The sequence below is a fragment of the Glycine max genome, chromosome 1 (assembly GCF_000004515.6).
Source record: "Glycine max cultivar Williams 82 chromosome 1, Glycine_max_v4.0, whole genome shotgun sequence".
NCBI lineage: Eukaryota > Viridiplantae > Streptophyta > Magnoliopsida > Fabales > Fabaceae > Glycine > Glycine max.
Genome location: NC_016088.4, coordinates 41,965,894 through 41,989,771, shown reverse-complemented (window position 1 = coordinate 41,989,771; position 23,878 = coordinate 41,965,894). Strand labels below are relative to the sequence as shown.

The following is a 23,878-nucleotide window of genomic DNA, read 5'->3' as shown; positions in this document are numbered from 1 at the left end:
AAAATAATTGGAACTGAACCATGGGAAAATCCCTCTTCCATATTAAGAACATAAAAATCAACAGGAAAAATAAGTTCACCAACCCGAACAGCACATCCTCTATGAAACCTACGGGGTAAGCAACACTTCTATTTGCCAAATGAATCACCACATCTGTAGATTGCAAAGGTCAGAGAGATAAAGAATTGAAAATGGACAGAGGCATGACACTAACTGATGCTCCTAGATCTAGCATGGCATTCTCAAATTTATTGTTCCCAATAATGCAAGGTATATAGAAAGTACCTGGGTCCTTACATTTCTCAGGAATGTGAGGAACAGATTTACCTATCAATGATGACACATTTCTGCCCATGCTAATCCTTCCATTGCCTTTGAGCTTCCTTTTGTGGGTGCACAACTCCTTTAGAAACTTGGCATATCTTGAAATATGCTTGATGGCATCTAGCAGAGGTATGTTCACCTCTACTTTCCTGAAGGTCTTTAAGATCTCCTTTTCCACTTCTTCCATTTTTTTGTTTGGAATTGCTCTAGGTGGGAGTGGAAGAGGGATAGGAGGCTGCGGTAAGTCAGAATTACTAGAAGAAGGTCCACCTGCATGAAAAATTTTGTTAGGAAGCTTCCTCTTTTGTGCAACTGTCTCATCCTCTTTTTCAGGTGTAGAATGAAGCTTAACAGGTTCAGGTGCAGGTGCTGCTACTGGTGGAGGCACTTGAATTTGGTTGCCAGACCTCAAGGTGATGGCATTCACATTTTTCGGATTCTGCACAGTTTGTGAAGGCAATTTGTCAGAATTTTGGGACTGAGCTTGGTTCAACTGAGGAGCCATATGCCCCATCAGATTTTTCAGACTCTAAATGTAGGCTCTTGTCTCTTGCTAAAATTGCATATTCTGGATGGTCATTTGCCTCACTAACTCTTCTAAGGAAGGTTGAGGAGGAGCCTTAGTTGCTTGTTGTCTTTGTTGTGACTGCTGCTGTTGTTGCTGCATTGGAGGAGGAACATATGGCTTGCTTGGACCAACAGCATTCTGGAAAAGAGGGACATGATGTTGTTGTTGTGGAGGACTTGTCCATCTCAGATTTGGATGATTCCTCCAACCTGGATTGTATCTATTGCTTGAAAGGTCATAATGATTTTGTTGTTGTTGGTTTTGCTGTTGAAGAGGTCTATTATAAATGTTTGCAGCATAAGCTTCAGGTTGCTCATTGACTCCAGATTGCTACAAAGAAGGACAAAGATCTATATGGTGATCTGTATGGCCACCTCATGGACTCCTCTAAGGACAATAGCATCATTTCTTGCACTGAATTGTTGGGAGTTGGAAACCATCTTCTCAATCAAATTCCTAGCCTCAGCGAGGGTCATATCACCAAGAGCTCCACCACTGGCAGCATCAATCATACTTCTCTCCATGTTGCTAAGTCCTTCATAGAAATATTGAAGAAGGAGTTGACCAGAAATCTGGTGGTGAGGGCAGCTTGCACATAATTTCTTGAATCTTTCCCAGTACTCATACAAGCTTTCTCCACTAAGTTGTCTGATGTCTGAAATGTCTTTTCTGATGGCAGTGGTCCTAGATGCATGGAAGAATTTCTCCAAGAACACCCTCTTAAGGTCATCCCAGCTGAAAATGGACCTGGGAGCAAGGTAGTATAGCCAATCTTTTGTCACTCCCTCCAGAGAAAGAGGAAAACCTTTAGAAAGATATGATCTTCTTGGACATCAGGGGACTTCATGGTGGAAAAAACAATATGGAACTCTTTAAGATGCTTATGAGAATCTTCACCTGCAAGACCATGAAACTTGGGCAACAAATGTATTTGTCCAGTCTTGAGAACATATGGAACACTCTCATCAGGATATTGAATGCATAAGCTTTCATAAGTGAAATCAGGTGTAGCCATCTCCCTAAGAGTCCTCTCACGAGGTGGAGGTTGAGCCATGTTCTCAATATGAAATTAGTAATGGAATGCTCAAAATCAAAATATTTAGAATCACCCTCAACAGAATGCTCAAAATGCTCAAAATGCACAGAATGACTAGGATGCACACTATGCCTAACTAATCTATGAAAGGTTCTATCTATTTCAGGATCAAAGGGTTGTAAATCACCTGGATTGCCCCTAGTCATGCACTATATGTAGCAAACAATGTGTTTCTCAACAAGCACCTAACAAGGGGGTAAAACTACAGCTATACTCAAACGATATCAAAATGAGCTGAAATTTTGTGAGGAACATCCTAAAATCATGAAAAGATATCACAAAAAATTTCAAACAAAAATTAAAAGTCTAACTATGAAAATTACCTAAGCAAAGTTTAGAAAAATAGGACAATAATACTTGAAAAATAAAAAAAAAAACAAACTTAGTAAACAACTGATTTTTCGAGTTTGGGAGACCCCAACCGGCTAAACCGGGTTGCCATAGTATGGGAAATTTTTTCTACCCCAAATGCATATATAATAATAGTCATTCTAATACCCAGAGCAAAAGTTATGGCCGTTTTAAGTTTTGCTAAAAACAAGTTGCCAAAATTTTTGTCTCTCTCAAATTCAACCACACCAAGTGCTCCTGGTATTTTTCACACAAAATATGGATCAAAAGAAACTACCACACAAAAAATTAGCCAAAAATAACAACTCTAACTATCAAAACAAAAATCGCTAATTAAATTGCAAAATCAATCGCTAACTCCCAATCGCTAATCACTGTTCACAGCAAAACACCAACTGAATCAGTCGCTAAACAGGGGACGCGATTGAAATGCAAAACAGAGCGCTACACAAAACAAAACAACTAAACACTATTATGAACCTTTGGCCCACTGCTCCCGGACAACGACGCAAAATTTGATCGAGGCCATACCCGAATCAAATAAACATTAAAAATGCAGTATCTAGGAAGTGATCCTAGGTCGTTTTCCAACGAGCAATAGTCAACCAAACGTTCATAACATATAGTAATAAAATAGTAATGAATTGGGGGGGGGGGGGTTGTTTGTTTTTGTAAATTAAAAAGCAAGCAAATTTGAATTAGAAAATAACAGAATTAAAACATGTTATTTCCCCTTTGATTCACAAGAAAGTCTCTTATTCTAGGTTACGAGAATTTATCCTTAATCAGTTCAACCACTTAATCCAACCCTAAATTAAATTACTAAGCGAAAATTAACATAAGGTTGTCATTATGTGATTAAGCAACACATACACTAATTAATCATGAACGAAACTGATCATTAAGCATGAACGTAAATTAAGCGCAGAGACAATTAATCAAGAACTAAGCATGCATGGATTAATAGCAAAAAATACATAGTAATTGGTGAAGAGGAAAAATTGATTATTATTCAATAGTAATAACAAAACCTCAAATAGAGTTGTGCTTGATCCTCAAGAGAAAACAACGCTGGAGACTTAGCCTTCCATTAATCAGCAGAAAACGAAATTATAGATTGAAGCAGAAACGAAATTGCAAAAAACGAATTTTATTCTACGTGAACAGTGTGCATGAACAGTAATAAAAACTGGAATTGCAAAACCCTAAAATTATTCTCCTCTCCCAAAAAAAACTCCTAAACTAAAACCCTGGTGCTGTTATATATGTCCTCAACCCCAAAGCTTACAAATCTATTTTAAGTCCAAGCCCATAAACGAAATAAAATAAAATTTGGACAAGATAAGATAAGATTGGATGAAATAAAATCTAGACGAAATAAAATCTAGATGAAATAAAATCTAGATAAGATAAAATTGTCTGCTCTCTTCAAGTCCAAGCCCAATTCCGGATTCAAGCCCAATTGCTTATAATTCTCCTGAAATTAAATTAAAAACACAAAATTAGTCAAGTAGGCCCAAATGATAAAACTGCATAATTAATTTGACAATTAAGGCTAATCAGTAATTAAAATGATGACAAAAAAGGTTAAGAAATAGGAGAAAATAATGACACATCACAAGTACATCATGTTCACTATATCACAAGCATAAAAACCATATCAAGATAGCTACTTTTGTATCTAAGAGTTTTGAAATGGGACTGAGATCAATTGCAGCAAAAGGTCATGTGGGAATTAAGAGTTTTGATGTTGAACTAGTTGATCAAGAAGGGAACTCTATACCTTCATATGAAACTTACCTTCATCATGGGTTTGCAATAAAGTACCATGAAAATATTACTATGTCACCCAATCCTAAGAGTCACTGTCACGAGGATGTTGTTTACCAAAGAAATGAAGGCACATGTAATGATGGTATGCTCCCATTTTATTGGGATTTGGAGTTGAATCACAAGGAACTACCTCAAACATTCTCAAGCCTTATGCTATAGAACAAGGTAACCCTACAAAAATTAAAAATGGATATGAAGAGAAATGGTTGCTCAACATCATGGCCATTGATACACGTGGAGCACAAGATAAAAAACCTAGCACTGAATGTAGATGTGACCATATGAATCTCTCGAAGGACTTTCATAATGTCACAAGGGATATACATAAGCAACCATTGTCTACAAATTATAAAGGAGGTTTCTTTTGTTGTCATGAAAACTTACAATGCAAACAAATAGAGGATTTTCAAGGTTCAAAGAGAATGGTTTCCTTAAGATAAAAAATAAGTTGGGTTGATTGGAACAAATACCAAGTACCAGTTAAGGTTTACATACTAGATTCCATCGACCGAGTGAGATCAAATGCTTCCAAAATACTAATTCATGATTGTCAAGTGGAAAAGTTATTAAAGATAGTACTTTGTAGGAAAAAAATCAAGACTTTTCAATCTACATTAGAGTGAGTAACAAAAGTGAATTCCTAATTCCTTGTAGGTAGAGTATACCATTCCCACAAATGATGGTGGTGAATCTCTTCACGCCCAAAAGGCAAACATTGCAATAGAAAAAAGAGGTTATCTCATCTATGGCACTGCTAATATGCATTCAGGCGTTGTAAATGTAACTTTATATGGACAGGTTATGAACAATATTTGTCATCATTCTTATATGCTCCTTACAATTAGTTACATATAAACTTTTATGAAACATTTTTTGTATAATTTTTTTTATTCAATAAATTTTCTAATTCCATGTTATTGTAAGAAGTCATATATTGTAATGTATCTTGAATCTGAAATTTATACTCTCTTATCATTTAGAATGGAATGACATTATGCACTTCAACACCAAAATATGGAACAAGAAAGGAGGCAGGAAATGAAAAATGTAACACCTTAAAATCTGGATTTACAAATACACTTCAAATACCTTTTATTTATCTTCATAAACAAGTGAATTCAAAACCTTTTGATAAGTGTTGAAATAAATTTTTTCATGAAGGCTCCTCAACCCTCTTTTTTCTAATGAAAGTTATCAACTTGGAAAAAAAGTGATCTATTTTCGAAATTGTATGCAACATACATATTTACAAAATGTTGTTTCATTTAAAGCCATAAGTTGATATGTATAAATAATTAAACTTTAAATAAAGCACCTCAGATCTTTGAAATACCATCATGTATATGTATATATATACATATATACATACATAGATTTGAGATGAGTCTCTATGGCCACCATACATAAGTAAATAAGTATCGAAGGTAAATATTAAGTAAGATGACTAAACACATATAAAAGTTCCTAGGGATCCTCCTACACTCAAAGATGCTAACCCACAAACAGATACACTACTAGAAAAGTGGGATTTTACGACAACCATTTTACATCGGTTGATGAAAAACCGGCTTAGAAAGAACATAATGGCACTTTGGTAAATAAATGCAACACCTCTACTACGGTTTTCGGAAAAATGCCTTTAAAAGACCGTAATTCTAAGACGGTTTTTATAAAAACCGCCTTAGAATATGACTCTACATTTTTTAATATTTCATTTTCTCCCTCCAACCTCTCGCGTTCTCACACTTCAACTTCCCTCTCATTCTTCGACTCCGCTTCTAGGGTTTCGCCGTTATCGCTGGTGCCCTCCTTGATGCTCTTCCTCCTCTAGGGTTCCTTAGCCGTCATCGCTAACGCCATCATACCATACATGTAACGTGCTTCATCTTCACTTTTTTTTGTTCTTCTTCTTCTTCATTTTGCTTCTGCCAATTTCGATGTCGGCAATTCCTATTACCTCCAGCTATGCTTCCACCTTTTCTTATTCTGCTGCGTATACTCTTCATGAGAAAGACAAGACACGGTGATGAAGACGGAGAACAGTGGTGTTTGTGTATGTACACTTAATTGTATTTCTGTTTCTGCCCTTTGTCTAGTCTAGTACACTTGTATATGCAAAATCTAGTCTTGTATGCAGTGTCTGTTCTAGCAGTGCGTCTCTCTTTTCCATATATGTAGTTATTTACTTGTAAGTATAAATAGATGCTTATGAAACTAATATTATCTACAACATTTATTTTCTCCTGAATTCTGCAGTGAAGATGTAATTGTAGCTCTGACTGATATCTTGAAGCTACCTCTAATGGATAAAAGCAATGGCTGCAGCTTCTCTAGCATATCTTCAATTGCTGTCTTTTCAAGTGCTGTTTTTGTTGTCTCCTTGATTTTGGTTCGTCTCCTTTATGTCTTATACTGTAGCAGCAAGCCCTTGAGCAAAAGGGCTTCAAAACCTTTTAGTACCCTTATTATTTTAGGATCAGGTTTGCACTTTCTTTTCCTTCTTTTCCATCCATATCAAAACATTTCATGAGAATTCCACAAATTTATAGTTTTATCTGCTGTAGGTGGTCATATTGCTGAGATGCTTAATCTACTAGCAGTGTTACAGAAAGGTAGGTTTAATCCAAGATTCTACATTGTTGTTGCTACTGATAATATGAGTCTTCAAAAAGCTCAGTTGTTGGAGAATTCCCTGGCTGCTGAGGTTCTATTTTTTGCTATGTCTCTCAAAGTACCTTTTATTCAATGAACTATATTTTTCTTCTTTTTTCTTTGGTGTGTGTGTGGGTGTTTTGGTGGGGGTGAGGGGGAGTTCTAAAATATAAATTGGGTAGTTTTTAACTTGGTGCTCCTTTATTGCAACATATGGATCAATATGTTAATGGCTATAGAAATAGGTGTTCAACACTTTGTTTATGCTTTCATTTGATAATTATAGGAAAATTATGGAACTCTTTGTTTGGAGATAGTATATAGGCTGAAGTCCTGTATATTTAGATGTCACAATAATTGGCTTTGACTGATGATTATAAGCATGACTACTGCTAATGATTCAACCTGTTGCTTGAATAGGTAGATCCAAAGCAATGTTGTCTGGTGCTTTATAGTTTTGTTACATGACTGTATCTAGGAATCTAATAATAGCTTATTGCCACAAGAACTTTGTAGTCTTTAATTATCTGCCATTATCCTTGATGAAAATTATTTTTAAATACTAAATTAAAATATCTGTATTTTTTAAATGGTATCGATAATATGTTTTGTTGATTTCTACCATTCTTTCTGGTTTGCTAATCTCAAACTTTTGCCAGTTGCAGATTTGGGGACAGGAAATAGACAATATATATCTATCTAACTTGTCCTTTTCTGTTTTCCATTTCTTCTATTAACATATATGTAGCTTATCAGTTTTGGAGAGCATCATTACCTGCCAAAATCAAACATGTTAACGAATTTGATTCAATTAAATAATTCTTATTTGACTCAATTAAATAACATGCTAACGAACATATAATGATAGCTATAAGTTTGAACTTAGAATTACATGCAGACTGTCTAAACCTTCACCACTAACACTAACCTATCCTAATGAGTTTAATCTCTTAATACATTTAGTACGTTCATGATGAATCAGAAACTTTATCTGATATTGATGATGAAGAAGTTGATTTGTACATTCATGATGAGGAGGGGAAGCATATCAAGAAGATACTGTGGGAAACAACATATAGGGAGTATCTTGAGGTACATATAACTTTATCTACTATTTTCTTTTTAATAGTGCTAGATCAAGTTGTCCGTTAAGTTTTTTTTTTCCTACTATCTATCGTGATTAGAAGTTCAAATTCAGAACTGGGTGCTTGTACTTTTGTTTGTTCCTGGTTTTCTGTTTAATTTTAGGCTTATTTGGGAGGTTAATCTGCACGGATCTCACTCAATCTTCCTTTTTTTTTTTTTCAGGAGCAGGCAGCCAAGGAAGCAGCTGCAGCAGCTAGCAAGAAAGCTTTTGAGGCAAAATTTGAAAACTGTTCGGAGGATATACTAGCGGCAAGAGAGCTTGCTGCATCTTCTACTGAAGCTGTGGCAAAATCCAAAAAGGTACTTTCTGAATCTTGTGAGGTTCTTCGTGTGAAATTAGACCATAAGTAACTTAAGATAAATATTTCATTAAATCCACTATTAGATTTTTATCTCTCATTACATAAATTATGTCAAGAAGTGTCATGTCAACTTGATTTTAATCCTTTATTAGTACATCATTTAATTAACATAAATATGATTTCCATAATTTATAAAACTGACTACTAGATTTTGGCTTATCAATAACCAATTTATTTGAAATTTGATATTCACGAACACTATATTTCTCACAATTCAATGGTAAGATTGATGAAGATCACATAAAATAAGTTACTCAATTGTCGAAGTGTTTCAATTCTTTATAATGTCGTTCATGTTTTACTAACATGGGCATTAGTTTGGAATTAGTTGCTATGAAATAAAAAATTGGGACTTCATGGCCAGTGCAAGCAGAAAGTGCTAATTACCACTGAAAAATATATTTGTGATTGACAGAATTTTTTTTAACTGCTTTATTTTCAAATTGATTATACTCCTCGATATACTTTTCAATGGCTGTGCTTTCGTAGAGTGGATCCAATAGTTATGCACTGTTTTTTTTTGTTTACATAGTATCATTTATGCTGCATAAACTACTGCAAGACTTCAAGCGTATAATTTTTTTTGTTTGTTGAATACACTATTGCAGGAAATGAGACAGAAACGAGCTTATGAGGCAAAAAATACAAGGCCAGCTCAATCTGCTGCAGAGGCCTTTGGCCAAATGTCTAATAAAAAAAGGGTATTTATTCAACAAGAGACATACATTTTCTTTAGATATTCTTATAGCCCAATACATTGTATATTTGTAAAATGTCCTGTATATTCTACTTGGTTGTATGTATTTTTTAAATTCCTAGTTTCTTTTTTTAGGAGATTTTAACATTGATGTAGTTTAGTCTATATATTGACGTTATGTGCAGTCTTTTGAAATGAGGAATAAAGTTAAGTTGATCTATTTTGTCACTCCTACCCTTTATAACTAAATTATTGTAACAAAGTTCTATTTCATAAATTATATTTGGTTAAGATAATGATAAATATAAGATTTGAGTAAGACCTTAATTATTATGTTAAAACTTATCGTGAGAAAATTTATTTCTACGTCTACATTTAATATACATTGAGCTTATATGATCCTTCATAATAAAAGTATTGAATTATATTCCTTTAAATCAAGTTAGTTGATTAAATTATAGAACATAAATTGTAAGTACGTGTTTTGTTTTTTTTTATTCACTTATTCCTTTTTTTGGTTCTATATTTCCTTATTCTTTCTGATTCCCTCCATTCTTTCCTTTGCAAGACATTATGAGCCTCCTTTTTGAAAAAGAATATAAAATTGTATATATAAGTGTGCAACTTAGAAATAAATGGTATGAATGAATTGTGGCACAATAAATTACAATATTAAATGCAAAAATAAAACTGCATTCCCTTAAGCATATTAAATTGATTAAATTACAGAACATTAATTGTGACTATGCAATGTGCTTATCTTTTTTTTTTACTCCCTTATTTCTTCCCTCCTTCTTACAAGCCGAATTATGAGTCTTATTTATTTAATTTAAATATAATATAAAGGGAAGGAATGATGTCCAATTCAAAGCAAAGGAAAACCTGTAGACTCAAATATCAATTAGGAGGTAATCTTTTTATTCTAAAATAAATATTTTTTTAGGTTATTTTACACATATAAAAATTAATAAATAAATAAAAGAGAATAATATTAATATTAGATTAAAAACTGGGTGCTTGTACTTTTGTTTGTTCCTAGTTTTCTGTTTAATTTTAGGCTTATTTGGGAGGTTAATATGCACGGATCTCACTCAATCTTCCTTTTTTTTTTTCAGGAGCAGGCAGCCAAGGAAGCAACTGCAACAGCTAACAAGAAAGCTTTTGAGGCAAAATTTGGAAATTGTTCGGAGGATATACTAGCGGCAAGAGAGCTTGCTGCATCTTCTACTGAAGCTGTGGAAAAATCCAGAAAGGTTAGAGGTGTTCATGTTAGAGGTTATGGTGTTCATGTTCGATTTATAGTTATAGACCATTTTTTGGCTAGTACCTAGTAGCATAAGATTTTAGAAGAGTTGGTCCTCAACATGGTATATCAAAGTGCTTATGGCCAATAGGTTAGAGGTTTCCTGGCTTCAAGCCTAAAGATTTTACACGTGAGGGGGAATCTGAGGTATAAATTGTTCCTGACACAATAGCACTGCACTAGCTTAAACTCTTCAGATAGTTGCTGCTTGAGAGTTTGACTTAAACTTGTTCGATTGAGTCTGCAATTTTTGGGACCTACTTTAGGAAGGAAGGAAGGAAATGTTCGTAGGCATACATGCTCCAATAAGTCATGAGTCATGTTCCTTATTTTTCTTCGTCCCTTTTCTTTTTATTGGTCCGTCATCTGTCATCTCCTTACTTCTACTTCCTATGTTATTGGGGGTTGCTAAAGCTTTCTTCTACTTCTGTTCAATGCATTATGCATAACTCATCTTTGAATCAGTCATGCTTGTGTGTGTATACATAGTCTAAAAATCCCATGGGATTCCTTTGTAAAACCCCAGGATCAAGGGATTAGGTTAATCCAAAAATTACTAGGTTATGATACATTTGTAATTATTAAGAGAATATTTGTTTTTGTATTTTCTAGTAGGATCTTATTATTAAATTTTTCTGGAGTTTGTTCTCTTTTAATGCATATTTTCCTAGTTGATAGGGGATGTTGATGTGTGATTGGTTGGATTGTTGCTGGGTGGGTGCTTGGGTGACTTGGCCTGTTAAAGCTAATGGTATGTTTGATTAGCACGGTTTAGCCCAATCCACTGTTAGGTGGGTGGTTTGTAACTGTCTAGAACAGACGAGTAGAAAAGGAACTCAAAAGTGAACTTTTGCTCCCTAGGGTCCATATGGGCGATAGAACTATCATTTGGAACTCTAATTTCAAATCCTTGAGAATTCAGGTTTAAGGCTTCTTTGTTGACATCTTTTTAGATAAAGATGATCTTAGATTTTTTGTGATTTAGGGTTTTTTTATGTGTGTGCAGCTTTGTTGGTCAAATTTTTTAGATTCATTTTAATTATTCACATAAGATCTTCTGAAATTGTTAATAAATTACTGACAATACTTGTTTGCTTGTAGAATTTGCAGGGTCTCAAATCTAAAGTCAATTTTAAACTCCTGAATGAATTGTTTGATGAAATGGTAATTCTCTCTAGAACTGTTTTTTCTTTTTAATGCATGTAATAATATTGATACTTTTTGAGTTTCACCAACACAAGAAAATATCTCATATTAAAACCTTGTTTGGATAAACTTCTCATTAGCTACTTAAAAGAGAAGAAAATAAAAGGATAAAATGAATAAATTTCCTATAAGTTAAAAATTAGGTTATGCATATGCTAACTTATAGAAAGAAGGATATCCCATTTAGCTTCTCCTAAACCTGATTTTAACGGATACATAAGCTAATTTTAACTTATTAGAGACCTTCAATTCATTTTATCTTTTTTTTTTCACAAGTGTTTCTTAAGTCCAAAGAGGACCTAGGTTCTTGTTTGGATAAATTCTTCTTTAAGAACTTACAGGGGATGGAAATAAGAAGTTTAAATAAGTTTTTTCTCCTACGAATATTGCTAAGGGCATTGGTTAAGAAATTAAAAAGAGAAAGTATTTATTATGAAGAATCATAGGAGAGTGCAAAAAATATCATGGGTATTGTAATTTTATGCCTCCCAATAAAAATATTTCTATTTTTAGTTCCTTAACCAATAATATCCTTAGGACACTGGTTGACATTTGTCTTCTCCTACAATCTAAAATTAGCTTATGGGAGAAGTTTATTTCATTTTTTCTTCTTATTTTCCTCTATATCGAAAAACTTATGCAAATAGGCCTAAATGATTTTGCTTTACCTGCCTGACATTTCATTCTTGATTTACTGGATAGTTTGACATTGCTTTATCTCAACATGTTTAAAAGACAAATTTGGAAAATAGTACCTATATTATAGTTCTTTAAATCAAGATGTTGGACTTCATTTAAATGTTCTATCATACGCAGGATACGCAGGAAAATACCGATGGTCTCAAGAAACAGAAGAAAGTACCTATAATTTGTTTTCGGAGCATTCTTTAACACTGTTTAATTGCCTAAAAGGATTATAAAACTATATTATGTATACACATAGTTAATAGTAATAGAGTTTCCAGTTTTTTCATTATTCTACATCGGTTGAGTGATAAACGATGTAGAAACCCTTCAAATTCTACATCAGGTTGACTTATAACCGATGTAGAAACCTTGCCATTTCTACCCATTCTACATCGGTTCAGTAATAAACGATGTAGAAATCCTTCAAATTCTACATCGGTTAACTTATAACCGATGTAGAAACCTTGCCATTATTACCCATTCTACATCGGTTGATTGATAATCGATGTAGAAACCCTATCATTCAACATCGGTTTCAGTCTTAGAACCGATGTAGAAAGCTTACATTCTACATCGGTTGAGCTACACAACCGATGTAGAAAGGTCATCCTTCAAAGATGGTTCTTGAACCGATGTCGATATTCAACGACACTGTGTTACCACCACGCATCATAACCGATGTAGAAAGTCCATTAGAACCGATGTAGAAGGCCTTTTTTTTAGTAGTGATAAGTCCTTCGCTCACTTAGAAGAAACAAACAAAGAATTATCACACACAACCTACACAACCACCATTTGTGGCTCACTAGCAAACAACATTCACGGTATCCTAGTCCGCACATCTATCTCATGCATTATCACATCTTGGGTCCACACTGCCAATAAGTTGCACTGGCATTAATGGTCTTTTGCAAACATTGCTACTAAGCCTCGTAGGCCTTAATGGTTTTACACAATATATGGATGACGATTAGGAGGACACGTCTATTGTCGATACATAACATGACACTTTCACCAACCATGGATATAACTTCACTATAGTCAAGAATGCCAAATGAGGCCCGCAAGTCCCCCGAACTAACCAGAAATGCCCTTAGTCAGATTATCAGCACTCAACATTCCCACAGGTTCCTTTGAATCATTTGGATTGTCCCCCGGTGTACCTACTACATGTCATCCACCCATTCTTAACAAATGTTCACTCATTCTTCATGATGAGAGGTATCAATCCTCAAATGATGGTCGTGTTGGTACATAATGAGAAGTATCAATCCTCATTTTAGCAGTCCAAATCATCAGATTCTAACAGAATAATTCGTAGTGCCAAACAGAACCAAATACGAAATTTATCACAAACTAACAACATCATTGAGAAACTTAGCTTCACCCATTAGACCAATAGGTTCCAAGAGTAAGGAAATACTCTCCTGTAACTTGTAGGCTTCTATAAAAATGAGATCCAAAATTAAAATGAAAACCATCCTCGTGTAGCTCTTGATGCCCTCTACAACATACTTGAATTTGGTTGGATATGGTTAGTGGTTGTGAAAATATTCTAGAGAGAAGATTATGCATTATAGAGAGAAGGAGGAAGGAGGCTAGGTTGTTTGTAACATGAATGAAGAGGAGAGTAAAGTAGCTTTTATAAGGGCTCCAAATTAAGTCTAGGGGCTCTTCAGTCATTCCAAAAATGTGATTTGAAAAAAATGTTGCCAAGCATTAGGATCTAATGGGACACGCACCTGAGCCGACCTCCGACGCATACTCTCCAATTCAAGGTTCTAAGTAACAAATAATTGTAAAGTTACCAATCAGACCTCTAGTATTCATATCACCAAAAAGACCTCATGTAAATCAATATTAAAATTTAAAAACAAGAAAACTATGGAAAACAACAAGTTAAAAGTTATGCTAAATTTTTCATTTGAACGTATAGTCATTCTTTTTTGTGTTTAGCAAGTGACAATCCAAGAACATTAAGAATTCTCAATAAATATATTTATTCATTTGAGTTTAACAATGAAGTACATGAGCTTTGGAATAAAAAGTCTCCAGAGTAGCAGTTCAATTCACTGATTGGTGACAAAGTATTGTCATTTTCTTACCTACTGCCAATTTGTTACGGTGTCTTTCACATGGTCATGGTCACTTTTATCTAGAGTAATTTTTGTGAAAAAGAGACTTATTGATTCAGTAAGTAACTTCATAAAATCTAAAATTTATAAATCATTAAAAAATATCAGAGAAGGAATAGCATCCAACATTATAGCAAATAAAGGCTCAAATTGAAAATTTTGACAAACCATAATACCAAAAAAGCATTTTAATCAACAAAATTAACCAGATTCCTGCTACATTTAGCTTGAAGGATAGTAAGAAATTACACCAAAAAACTGTTGCTTGTTTATCAATTTTTTAAGGTTTCCAGCACAGTGAATGGCCTCAAAAGAGGGGGGGGGGGGAGGGGATAACTTTCATAGAGGCGTTGTGTACATGAAGGAGCAGACATTTTATTCATTTCTACTATCATCATCCATCAATTATTTCTTGACTAACCAAACTCAAATCACATGAAACCTACAAAAATAAATTATACGATCACAAATTGCTCACTTCAATGATACCATTATATCCATACCCCTTGAACATAAAACTGAAGACTGAATTCCAGCAAAATAGACAGGACCATTCAACTCTAAAAACGAAGATTGACTTGATCAAAACAAACAAAGCCATATTAAATAAGATACAGCACAAAACACTGATACAAACATGACTATAACAGAACCCTACGAAAGTCAAACTCAAAACAAAATTCCAGTAAAACACACAGACTAATTCAACTTCTTAACGAAGAAGACTGTCTCAGATGAAAAATCTCAGGCATAAAAAACATGAACCCACACAAACAAATTGATACACAACCATATTCATATGAATCAACACAATCCACGATCAGAGAATGAAAAAAGTAACAAAAAGATTATTAGAAAAAAAAACAGAAACAATATCAACAACAATAACGATGATCGGAAACCCCTCAATAACATTCATAGTTGCGGTGTGGTGTTTTTTCTCATTTCGAGCAGCAATGCCAACAACGGCGTTTAAAGGAACCCCTTTCCAATTCTTCTACTATACTACCTTCAATTGACCTAAAATTGAAGCAATTAAAAAATATTTGCGAAAGTTGAACTAATTTACTAAAGGAAGCAAATTAAGAATAAACTTCAAGCTTGTCATAACCTCAGGGAAACTGCACAGGATACCCCAAGCCAGAACAATAAATAAAAATAAAATTAATTAACAATTTTATAAATAAAAAAGTTTTCTTGTCCAATAAAATATTTAAGCTGTGATAATTTAGTGACTTTCCCTTTTTTTATGTTTTATATTAACGTAACAATTAATTTGATAGATAGTTAATTTGATGTAGAACAACGATTTAATTTTCTAAATTTTTTAAGTACTAATTAAAATTTTATTTTCATCTTTTTCTGAGAGAATATATGAGAAAGTGAGGTTAGTGTAGTAGGTATAATTTTGAAACATAGTTGTGAAACCAACCAAGTCGGACTGGTCCAACTGGGATCCGGTGTCTAACTGATAGGATTTAGTCAGGTTATCTTGGATCAATTGTGTGACTGATACAATAAGAGAATCGATCTAGTTAGGCTATCAGATCTCGATGGGACCGGTTCAACCGACCGGATCGAATCAGGTTTCACAACTATGCTTTGAATCTTTTTCTCTCTTAACACAAATTCCTAACTCATTTTTTTGAGTTAAAATCCCTCATTCATTAAGAAATTAATTATATTATTTAAATCTACCAGAACTTTTAACATAAATTGCAAATGGAATGGAATTGTAAAATAGGTAAATATCATAAATTATTGCATTTTATTATCCCATTTGTATTATCCACTCATGACATATTAATAAATTGTGGATATGTATTAAATGAGGAGTGATCAAATTACACCGATATAATTTTAACAATTATTACACCTTTTTTATAACTTGATATAGAATATGATTTTTATCGATCTAATAATTGAATATACCTTCATATTATCAACATCTTTTGTGTCAAAATTTAACAACAAGAATAAGATAATCAAATGATCCATATTTTAGTATATTTTAAAATATTTATATTAATATATATGAACAAGGTAACAAATGATTTAGATTAATATAAAATTTTGTATATGTGATATATGTGAAAGAGATTTTTAATCTAACGGTGAATTTTAAGAAAATATTATTAAGTTGAAAGTTATAAAATAGTACAATAGTTATCAAAGTTACATCGATGTAATTTGATCCAGCTTGTATTAAATATATACAAACTAATAAATCCAAGAAATGATATTATTCATCTTTTATATACCATAAACTTATGAGACTAAATAATATGAAAATAAAAAAGGTTACTATAATAATGAATTTTAAGTTTTACATGGAACTAAAATCAAAAGATCTTACCAAAAGAAAAACAGAAGCAAACCTTGGTACAAATATATAATCAAAAGTGATAGATAACATAACAACCTAAGGGGGTGTTTGTTTGACTGTATTCAGTTTTTATTTTCACTGAAAACAGAAAATGGTGATGAAAATGTGTTTGGTTGGATTTTTGAAAATATTTCCGGCGAAAATAAAAACAGGAAACACTACTAAAAAAAAGGCCTTCTACATCGGTTCTAATGGACTTTCTACATCGGTTATGACGCGTGGTGGTAACACAGTGTCGTTGAATACCGACATCGGTTCAAGAACCATCTTTGAAGGATGACCTTTCTACATCGGTTGTGTAGCTCAACCGATGTAGAATGTAAGCTTTCTACATCGATTCTAAGACTGAAACCGATGTTGAATGATAGGGTTTCTACATCGATTATCAATCAACCGATGTAGAATGGGTAATAATGGCAAGGTTTCTACATCGGTTATAAGTTAACTGATGTAGAATTTGAAGGATTTCTACATCGTTTATTACTGAACCGATGTAGAATTTGAAAGATTTCTACATCGTTTATTACTGAACCGATGTAGAATGGGTAGAAATGGCAAGGTTTCTACATCGGTTATAAGTCAACCGATGTAGAATTTGAAGGGTTTCTACATCGTTTATCACTCAACCGATGTAGAATAATGAAAAAACTGGAAACTCTATTACTATTAACTATGTGTATACATAATATAGTTTTATAATCCTTTTAGGCAATTAAACAGTGTTAAAGAATGCTCCGAAAACAAATTATAGGTACTTTCTTCTATTTCTTGAGACCATCGGTATTTTCCTGCGTATCCTGCGTATGATAGAACATTTAAATGAAGTCCAACATCTTGATTTAAAGAACTATAATATAGATACTATTTTCCAAATTTGTCTTTTAAACATGTTGAGATAAAGCAATGTCAAACTATCCAGTAAATCAAGAATGAAATGTCAGGCAGGTAAAGCAAAATCATTTAGGCCTATTTGCATAAGTTTTTCGATATAGAGGAAAATAAGAAGAAAAAATGAAATAAACTTCTCCCATAAGCTAATTTTAGATTGTAGGAGAAGACAAATGCCAGCCAGTGTCCTAAGGATATTATTGGTTAAGGAACTAAAAATAGAAATATTTTTATTGGGAGGCATAAAATTACAATACCCATGATATTTTTTGCACTCTCCTATGATTCTTCATAATAAATACTTTCTCTTTTTAATTTCTTAACCAATGCCCTTAGCAATATTCGTAGGAGAAAAAACTTATTTAAACTTCTTATTTCCATCCCCTGTAAGTTCTTAAAGAAGAATTTATCCAAACAAGAACCTAGGTCCTCTTTGGACTTAAGAAACACTTGTGAAAAAAAAAAGATAAAATGAATTGAAGGTCTCTAATAAGTTAAAATTAGCTTATGTATCCGTTAAAATCAGGTTTAGGAGAAGCTAAATGGGATATCCTTCTTTCTATAAGTTAGCATATGCATAACCTAATTTTTAACTTATAGGAAATTTATTCATTTTATCCTTTTATTTTCTTCTCTTTTAAGTAGCTAATGAGAAGTTTATCCAAACAAGGTTTTAATATGAGATATTTTCTTGTGTTGGTGGAACTCAAAAAGTATCAATATTATTACATGCATTAAAAAGAAAAAACAGTTCTAGAGAGAATTACCATTTCATCAAACAATTCATTCAGGAGTTTAAAATTGACTTTAGATTTGAGACCCTGCAAATTCTACAAGCAAACAAGTATTGTCAGTAATTTATTAACAATTTCAGAAGATCTTATGTGAATAATTAAAATGAATCTAAAAAATTTGACCAACAAAGCTGCACACACATAAAAAAACCCTAAATCACAAAAAATCTAAGATCATCTTTATCTAAAAAGAAGTCAACAAAGAAGCCTTAAACCTGAATTCTCAAGGATTTGAAATTAGAGTTCCAAATGATAGTTCTATCGCCCATATGGACCCTAGGGAGCAAAAGTTCACTTTTGAGTTCCTTTTCTACTCGTCTGTTCTAGACAGTTACAAACCACCCACCTAACAGTGGATTGGGCTAAACCGTGCTAATCAAACATACCATCAGCTTTAACAGGCCAAGTCACCCAAGCACCCACCCAGCAACAATCCAACCAATCACACATCAACATCCCCTATCAACTAGGAAAATATGCATTAAAAGAGAACAAACTCCAGAAAAATTTAATAATCAGATCCTACTAGAAAATACAAAAACAAATATTCTCTTAATAATTACAAATGTATCATAACCTAGTAATTTTTGGATTAACCTAATCCCTTGATCCTGGGGTTTTACAAAGGAATCCCATGGGATTTTTAGACTATGTATACACACACAAGCATGACTGATTCAAAGATGAGTTATGCATAATGCATTGAACAGAAGTAGAAGAAAGCTTTAGCAACCCCCAATAACATAGGAAGTAGAAGCAAGGAGATGACAGATGACGGACCAATAAAAAGAAAAGGGAGGAAGAAAAATAAGGAACATGACTCATGACTTATTGGAGCATGTATGCCTACGAACATTTCCTTCCTTCCTTCCTAAAGTAGGTCCCAAAAATTGCAGACTCAATCGAACAAGTTTAAGTCAAACTCTCAAGCAGCAACTATCTGAAGAGTTTAAGCTAGTGCAGTGCTATTGTGTCAGGAACAATTTATACCTCAGATTCCCCCTCACGTGTAAAATCTTTAGGCTTGAAGCCAGGAAACCTCTAACCTATTGGCCATAAGCACTTTGATATACCATGTTGAGGACCAACTCTTCTAAAATCTTATGCTACTAGGTACTAGCCAAAAAATGGTCTATAACTATAAATCGAACATGAACACCATAACCTCTAACATGAACACCTCTAACCTTTCTGGATTTTGCCACAGCTTCAGTAGAAGATGCAGCAAGCTCTCTTGCTGCTAGTATATCCTCCGAACAGTTTCCAAATTTTGCCTCAAAAGCTTTCTTGTTAGCTGCTGCAGCTGCTTCCTTGGCTACCTGCTCCTGAAAAAAAAAAGGAAGATTGAGTGAGATCCGTGCATATTAACCTCCCAAATAAGCCTAAAATTAAACAGAAAACTAGGAACAAACAAAAGTACAAGCACCCAGTTTTTAATCTAATATTAATATTATTCTCTTTTATTTATTTATTAATTTTTATATGTGTAAAATAACCTAAAAAAATATTTATTTTAGAATAAAAAGATTACCTCCTAATTGATATTTGAGTCTACAGGTTTTCCTTTGCTTTGAATTGGACATCATTCCTTCCCTTTATATTATATTTAAATTAAATAAATAAGACTCATAATTCGGCTTGTAAGAAGGAGGGAAGAAATAAGGGAGTAAAAAAAAAAGATAAGCACATTGCATAGTCACAATTAATGTTCTGTAATTTAATCAATTTAATATGCTTAAGGGAATGCAGTTTTATTTTGCATTTAATATTGTAATTTATTGTGCCACAATTCATTCATACCATTTATTTCTAAGTTGCACACTTATATATACAATTTTATATTCTTTTTCAAAAAGGAGGCTCATAATGTCTTGCAAAGGAAAGAATGGAGGGAATCAGAAAGAATAAGGAAATATAGAACCAAAAAAAGGAATAAGTGAATAAAACAAAACAAAACACGTACTTACAATTTATGTTCTATAATTTAATCAACTAACTTGATTTAAAGGAATATAATTCAATACTTTTATTATGAAGGATCATATAAGCTCAATGTATATTAAATGTAGACGTAGAAATAAATTTTCTCACGATAAGTTTTAACATAATAATTAAGGTCTTACTCAAATCTTATATTTATCATTATCTTAACCAAATATAATTTATGAAATAGAACTTTGTTACAATAATTTAGTTATAAAAGGTAGGAGTGACAAAATAGATCAACTTAACTTTATTCCTCATTTCAAAAGACTGCACATAACGTCAATATATAGACTAAACTACATCAATGTTAAAATCTCCTAAAAAAAGAAACTAGGAATTTAAAAAATACATACAACCAAGTAGAATATACAGGACATTTTACAAATATACAATGTATTGGGCTATAAGAATATCTAAAGAAAATGTATGTCTCTTGTTGAATAAATACCCTTTTTTTATTAGACATTTGGCCAAAGGCCTCTGCAGCAGATTGAGCTGGCCTTGTATTTTTTGCCTCATAAGCTCGTTTCTGTCTCATTTCCTGCAATAGTGTATTCAACAAACAAAAAAAATTATACGCTTGAAGTCTTGCAGTAGTTTATGCAGCATAAATGATACTATGTAAACAAAAAAAAACAGTGCATAACTATTGGATCCACTCTACGAAAGCACAGCCATTGAAAAGTATATCGAGGAGTATAATCAATTTGAAAATAAAGCAGTTAAAAAAATTTTTGTCAATCACAAATATATTTTTCAGTGGTAATTAGCACTTTCTGCTTGCACTGGCCATGAAGTCCCAATTTTTTATTTCATAGCAACTAATTCCAAACTAATGCCCATGTTAGTAAAACATGAACGACATTATAAAGAATTGAAACACTTCGACAATTGAGTAACTTATTTTATGTGATCTTCATCAATCTTACCATTGAATTGTGAGAAATATAGTGTTCGTGAATATCAAATTTCAAATAAATTGGTTATTGATAAGCCAAAATCTAGTAGTCAATTTTATAAATTATGGAAATCATATTTATGTTAATTAAATGATGTACTAATAAAGGATTAAAATCAAGTTGACATGACACTTCTTGACATAATTTATGTAATGAGAGATAAAAATCTAACAGTGGATTTAATGAAATATTTATCTTAAGTTACTTATGGTCTAATTTCACACGAAGAACCTCACAAGATTCAGAAAGTACCTTTTTGGATTTTGCCACAGCTTCAGTAGAAGATGCAGCAAGCTCTCTTGCCGCTAGTATATCCTCCGAACAGTTTTCAAATTTTGCCTCAAAAGCTTTCTTGCTAGCTGCTGCAGCTGCTTCCTTGGCTGCCTGCTCCTGAAAAAAAAAAAAGGAAGATTGAGTGAGATCCGTGCAGATTAACCTCCCAAATAAGCCTAAAATTAAACAGAAAACCAGGAACAAACAAAAGTACAAGCACCCAGTTCTGAATTTGAACTTCTAATCACGATAGATAGTAGGAAAAAAAAAACTTAACGGACAACTTGATCTAGCACTATTAAAAAGAAAATAGTAGATAAAGTTATATGTACCTCAAGATACTCCCTATATGTTGTTTCCCACAGTATCTTCTTGATATGCTTCCCCTCCTCATCATCAATGTACAAATCAACTTCTTCATCATCAATATCAGATAAAGTTTCTGATTCATCATGAACGTACTAAATGTATTAAGAGATTAAACTCATTAGGATAGGTTAGTGTTAGTGGTGAAGGTTTAGACAGTCTGCATGTAATTCTAAGTTCAAACTTATAGCTATCATTATATGTTCGTTAGCATGTTATTTAATTGAGTCAAATAAGAATTATTTAATTGAATCAAATTCGTTAACATGTTTGATTTTGGCAGGTAATGATGCTCTCCAAAACTGATAAGCTACATATATGTTAATAGAAGAAATGGAAAACAGAAAAGGACAAGTTAGATAGATATATATTGTCTATTTCCTGTCCCCAAATCTGCAACTGGCAAAAGTTTGAGATTAGCAAACCAGAAAGAATGGCAGAAATCAGCAAAACATATTATCGATACCATTTAAAAAATACAGATATTTTAATTTAGTATTTAAAAATAATTTTCATCAAGGATAATGGCAGATAATTAAAGACTACAAAGTTCTTGTGGCAATAAGCTATTATTAGATTCCTAGATACAGTCATGTAACAAAACTATAAAGCACCAGACAACATTGCTTTGGATCTACCTATTCAAGCAACAGGTTGAATCATTAGCAGTAGTCATGCTTATAATCATCAGTCAAAGCCAATTATTGTGACATCTAAATATACAGGACTTCAGCCTATATACTATCTCCAAACAAAGAGTTCCATAATTTTCCTATAATTATCAAATGAAAGCATAAACAAAGTGTTGAAGACCTATTTCTATAGCCATTAACATATTGATCCATATGTTGCAATAAAGGAGCACCAAGTTGAAAACTACCCAATTTATATTTTAGAACTCCCCCTCACCCCCACCAAAACACCCACACACACACCAAAGAAAAAAAAAGAAAAATATAGTTCATTGAATAAAAGGTACTTTGAGAGACATAGCAAAAAATAGAACCTCAGCAGCCAGGGAATTCTCCAACAACTGAGCTTTTTGAAGACTCATATTATCAGTAGCAACAACAATGTAGAATCTTGGATTAAACCTACCTTTCTGTAACACTGCTAGTAGATTAAGCATCTCAGCAATATGACCACCTACAGCAGATAAAACTATAAATTTGTGGAATTCTCATGAAATGTTTTGATATGGATGGAAAAGAAGGAAAAGAAAGTGCAAACCTGATCCTAAAATAATAAGGGTACTAAAAGGTTTTGAAGCCCTTTTGCTCAAGGGCTTGCTGCTACAGTATAAGACATAAAGGAGACAACAAAAACAGCACTTGAAAAGACAGCAATTGAAGATATGCTAGAGAAGCTGCAGCCATTGCTTTTATCCATTAGAGGTAGCTTCAAGATATCAGTCAGAGCTACAATTACATCTTCACTGCAGAATTTAGGAGAAAATAAATGTTGTAGATAATATTAGTTTCATAAGCATCTATTTATACTTACAAGTAAATAACTACATATATGGAAAAGAGAGACGCACTGCTAGAACAGACACTGCATACAAGACTAGATTTTGCATATACAAGTGTACTAGACTAGACAAAGGGCAGAAACAGAAATACAATTAAGTGTACATACACAAACACCACTGTTCTCCGTCTTCATCGCCGTGTCGTGTCTTTCTCATGAAGAGCATACGCAGCAGAATAAGAAAAGGTGGAAGCATAGCTGGAGGTAATAGGAATTGCCGACATCGAAATTGGCAGAAGCAAAATGAAGAAGAAGAAGAACAAAACAAAGTGAAGATGAAGCACGTTACATGTATGGTATGATGGCGTCAGCGATGACGGCTAAGGAACCCTAGAG

The 23,878-nt window shown here is 33.1% G+C and overlaps 1 protein-coding gene, 2 long non-coding RNA genes, 1 other non-coding gene and 1 pseudogene across 4 annotated transcripts; 3 read left to right on the top strand and 2 right to left on the bottom strand.

Moving 5' to 3' along the window:
- Nucleotides 1–1,462: 1,462 nt before the first annotated feature.
- On the top strand, nucleotides 1,463–1,569 carry LOC112998059 (small nucleolar RNA R71). Its single transcript, XR_003263081.1, has one exon. It is a non-coding gene; the product is annotated as a small nucleolar RNA R71 (small nucleolar RNA).
- A 4,861-nt stretch (nucleotides 1,570–6,430) lies between these two features.
- LOC121172719 (UDP-N-acetylglucosamine transferase subunit alg14-like) lies at nucleotides 6,431–7,279 on the top strand. Its single transcript, XM_041014647.1, has 4 exons — nucleotides 6,431–6,652; nucleotides 6,737–6,876; nucleotides 7,111–7,159; nucleotides 7,245–7,279. Exons 1-4 carry the CDS (start codon nucleotides 6,475–6,477, stop codon nucleotides 7,277–7,279), a joined length of 402 nt encoding a protein of 133 aa, XP_040870581.1. The 5' UTR covers nucleotides 6,431–6,474.
- Nucleotides 7,280–7,572: 293 nt separating this feature from the next.
- LOC100810140 (uncharacterized) lies at nucleotides 7,573–9,003 on the top strand. Its single transcript, XR_005886501.1, has 3 exons — nucleotides 7,573–7,916; nucleotides 8,133–8,270; nucleotides 8,941–9,003. It is a non-coding gene; the product is annotated as an uncharacterized lncRNA (long non-coding RNA).
- Nucleotides 9,004–20,892: 11,889 nt separating this feature from the next.
- LOC100809604 (uncharacterized) lies at nucleotides 20,893–21,995 on the bottom strand. The gene is made up of 3 exons (XR_001387987.3): nucleotides 21,979–21,995; nucleotides 21,626–21,763; nucleotides 20,893–20,955 (listed from the first exon to the last, which is right to left on the bottom strand). It is a non-coding gene; the product is annotated as an uncharacterized lncRNA (long non-coding RNA).
- A 921-nt stretch (nucleotides 21,996–22,916) lies between these two features.
- On the bottom strand, nucleotides 22,917–23,401 carry LOC106794202 (UDP-N-acetylglucosamine transferase subunit alg14-like; annotated as a pseudogene).
- Between the last annotated feature and the right edge of the window lie 477 nt (nucleotides 23,402–23,878).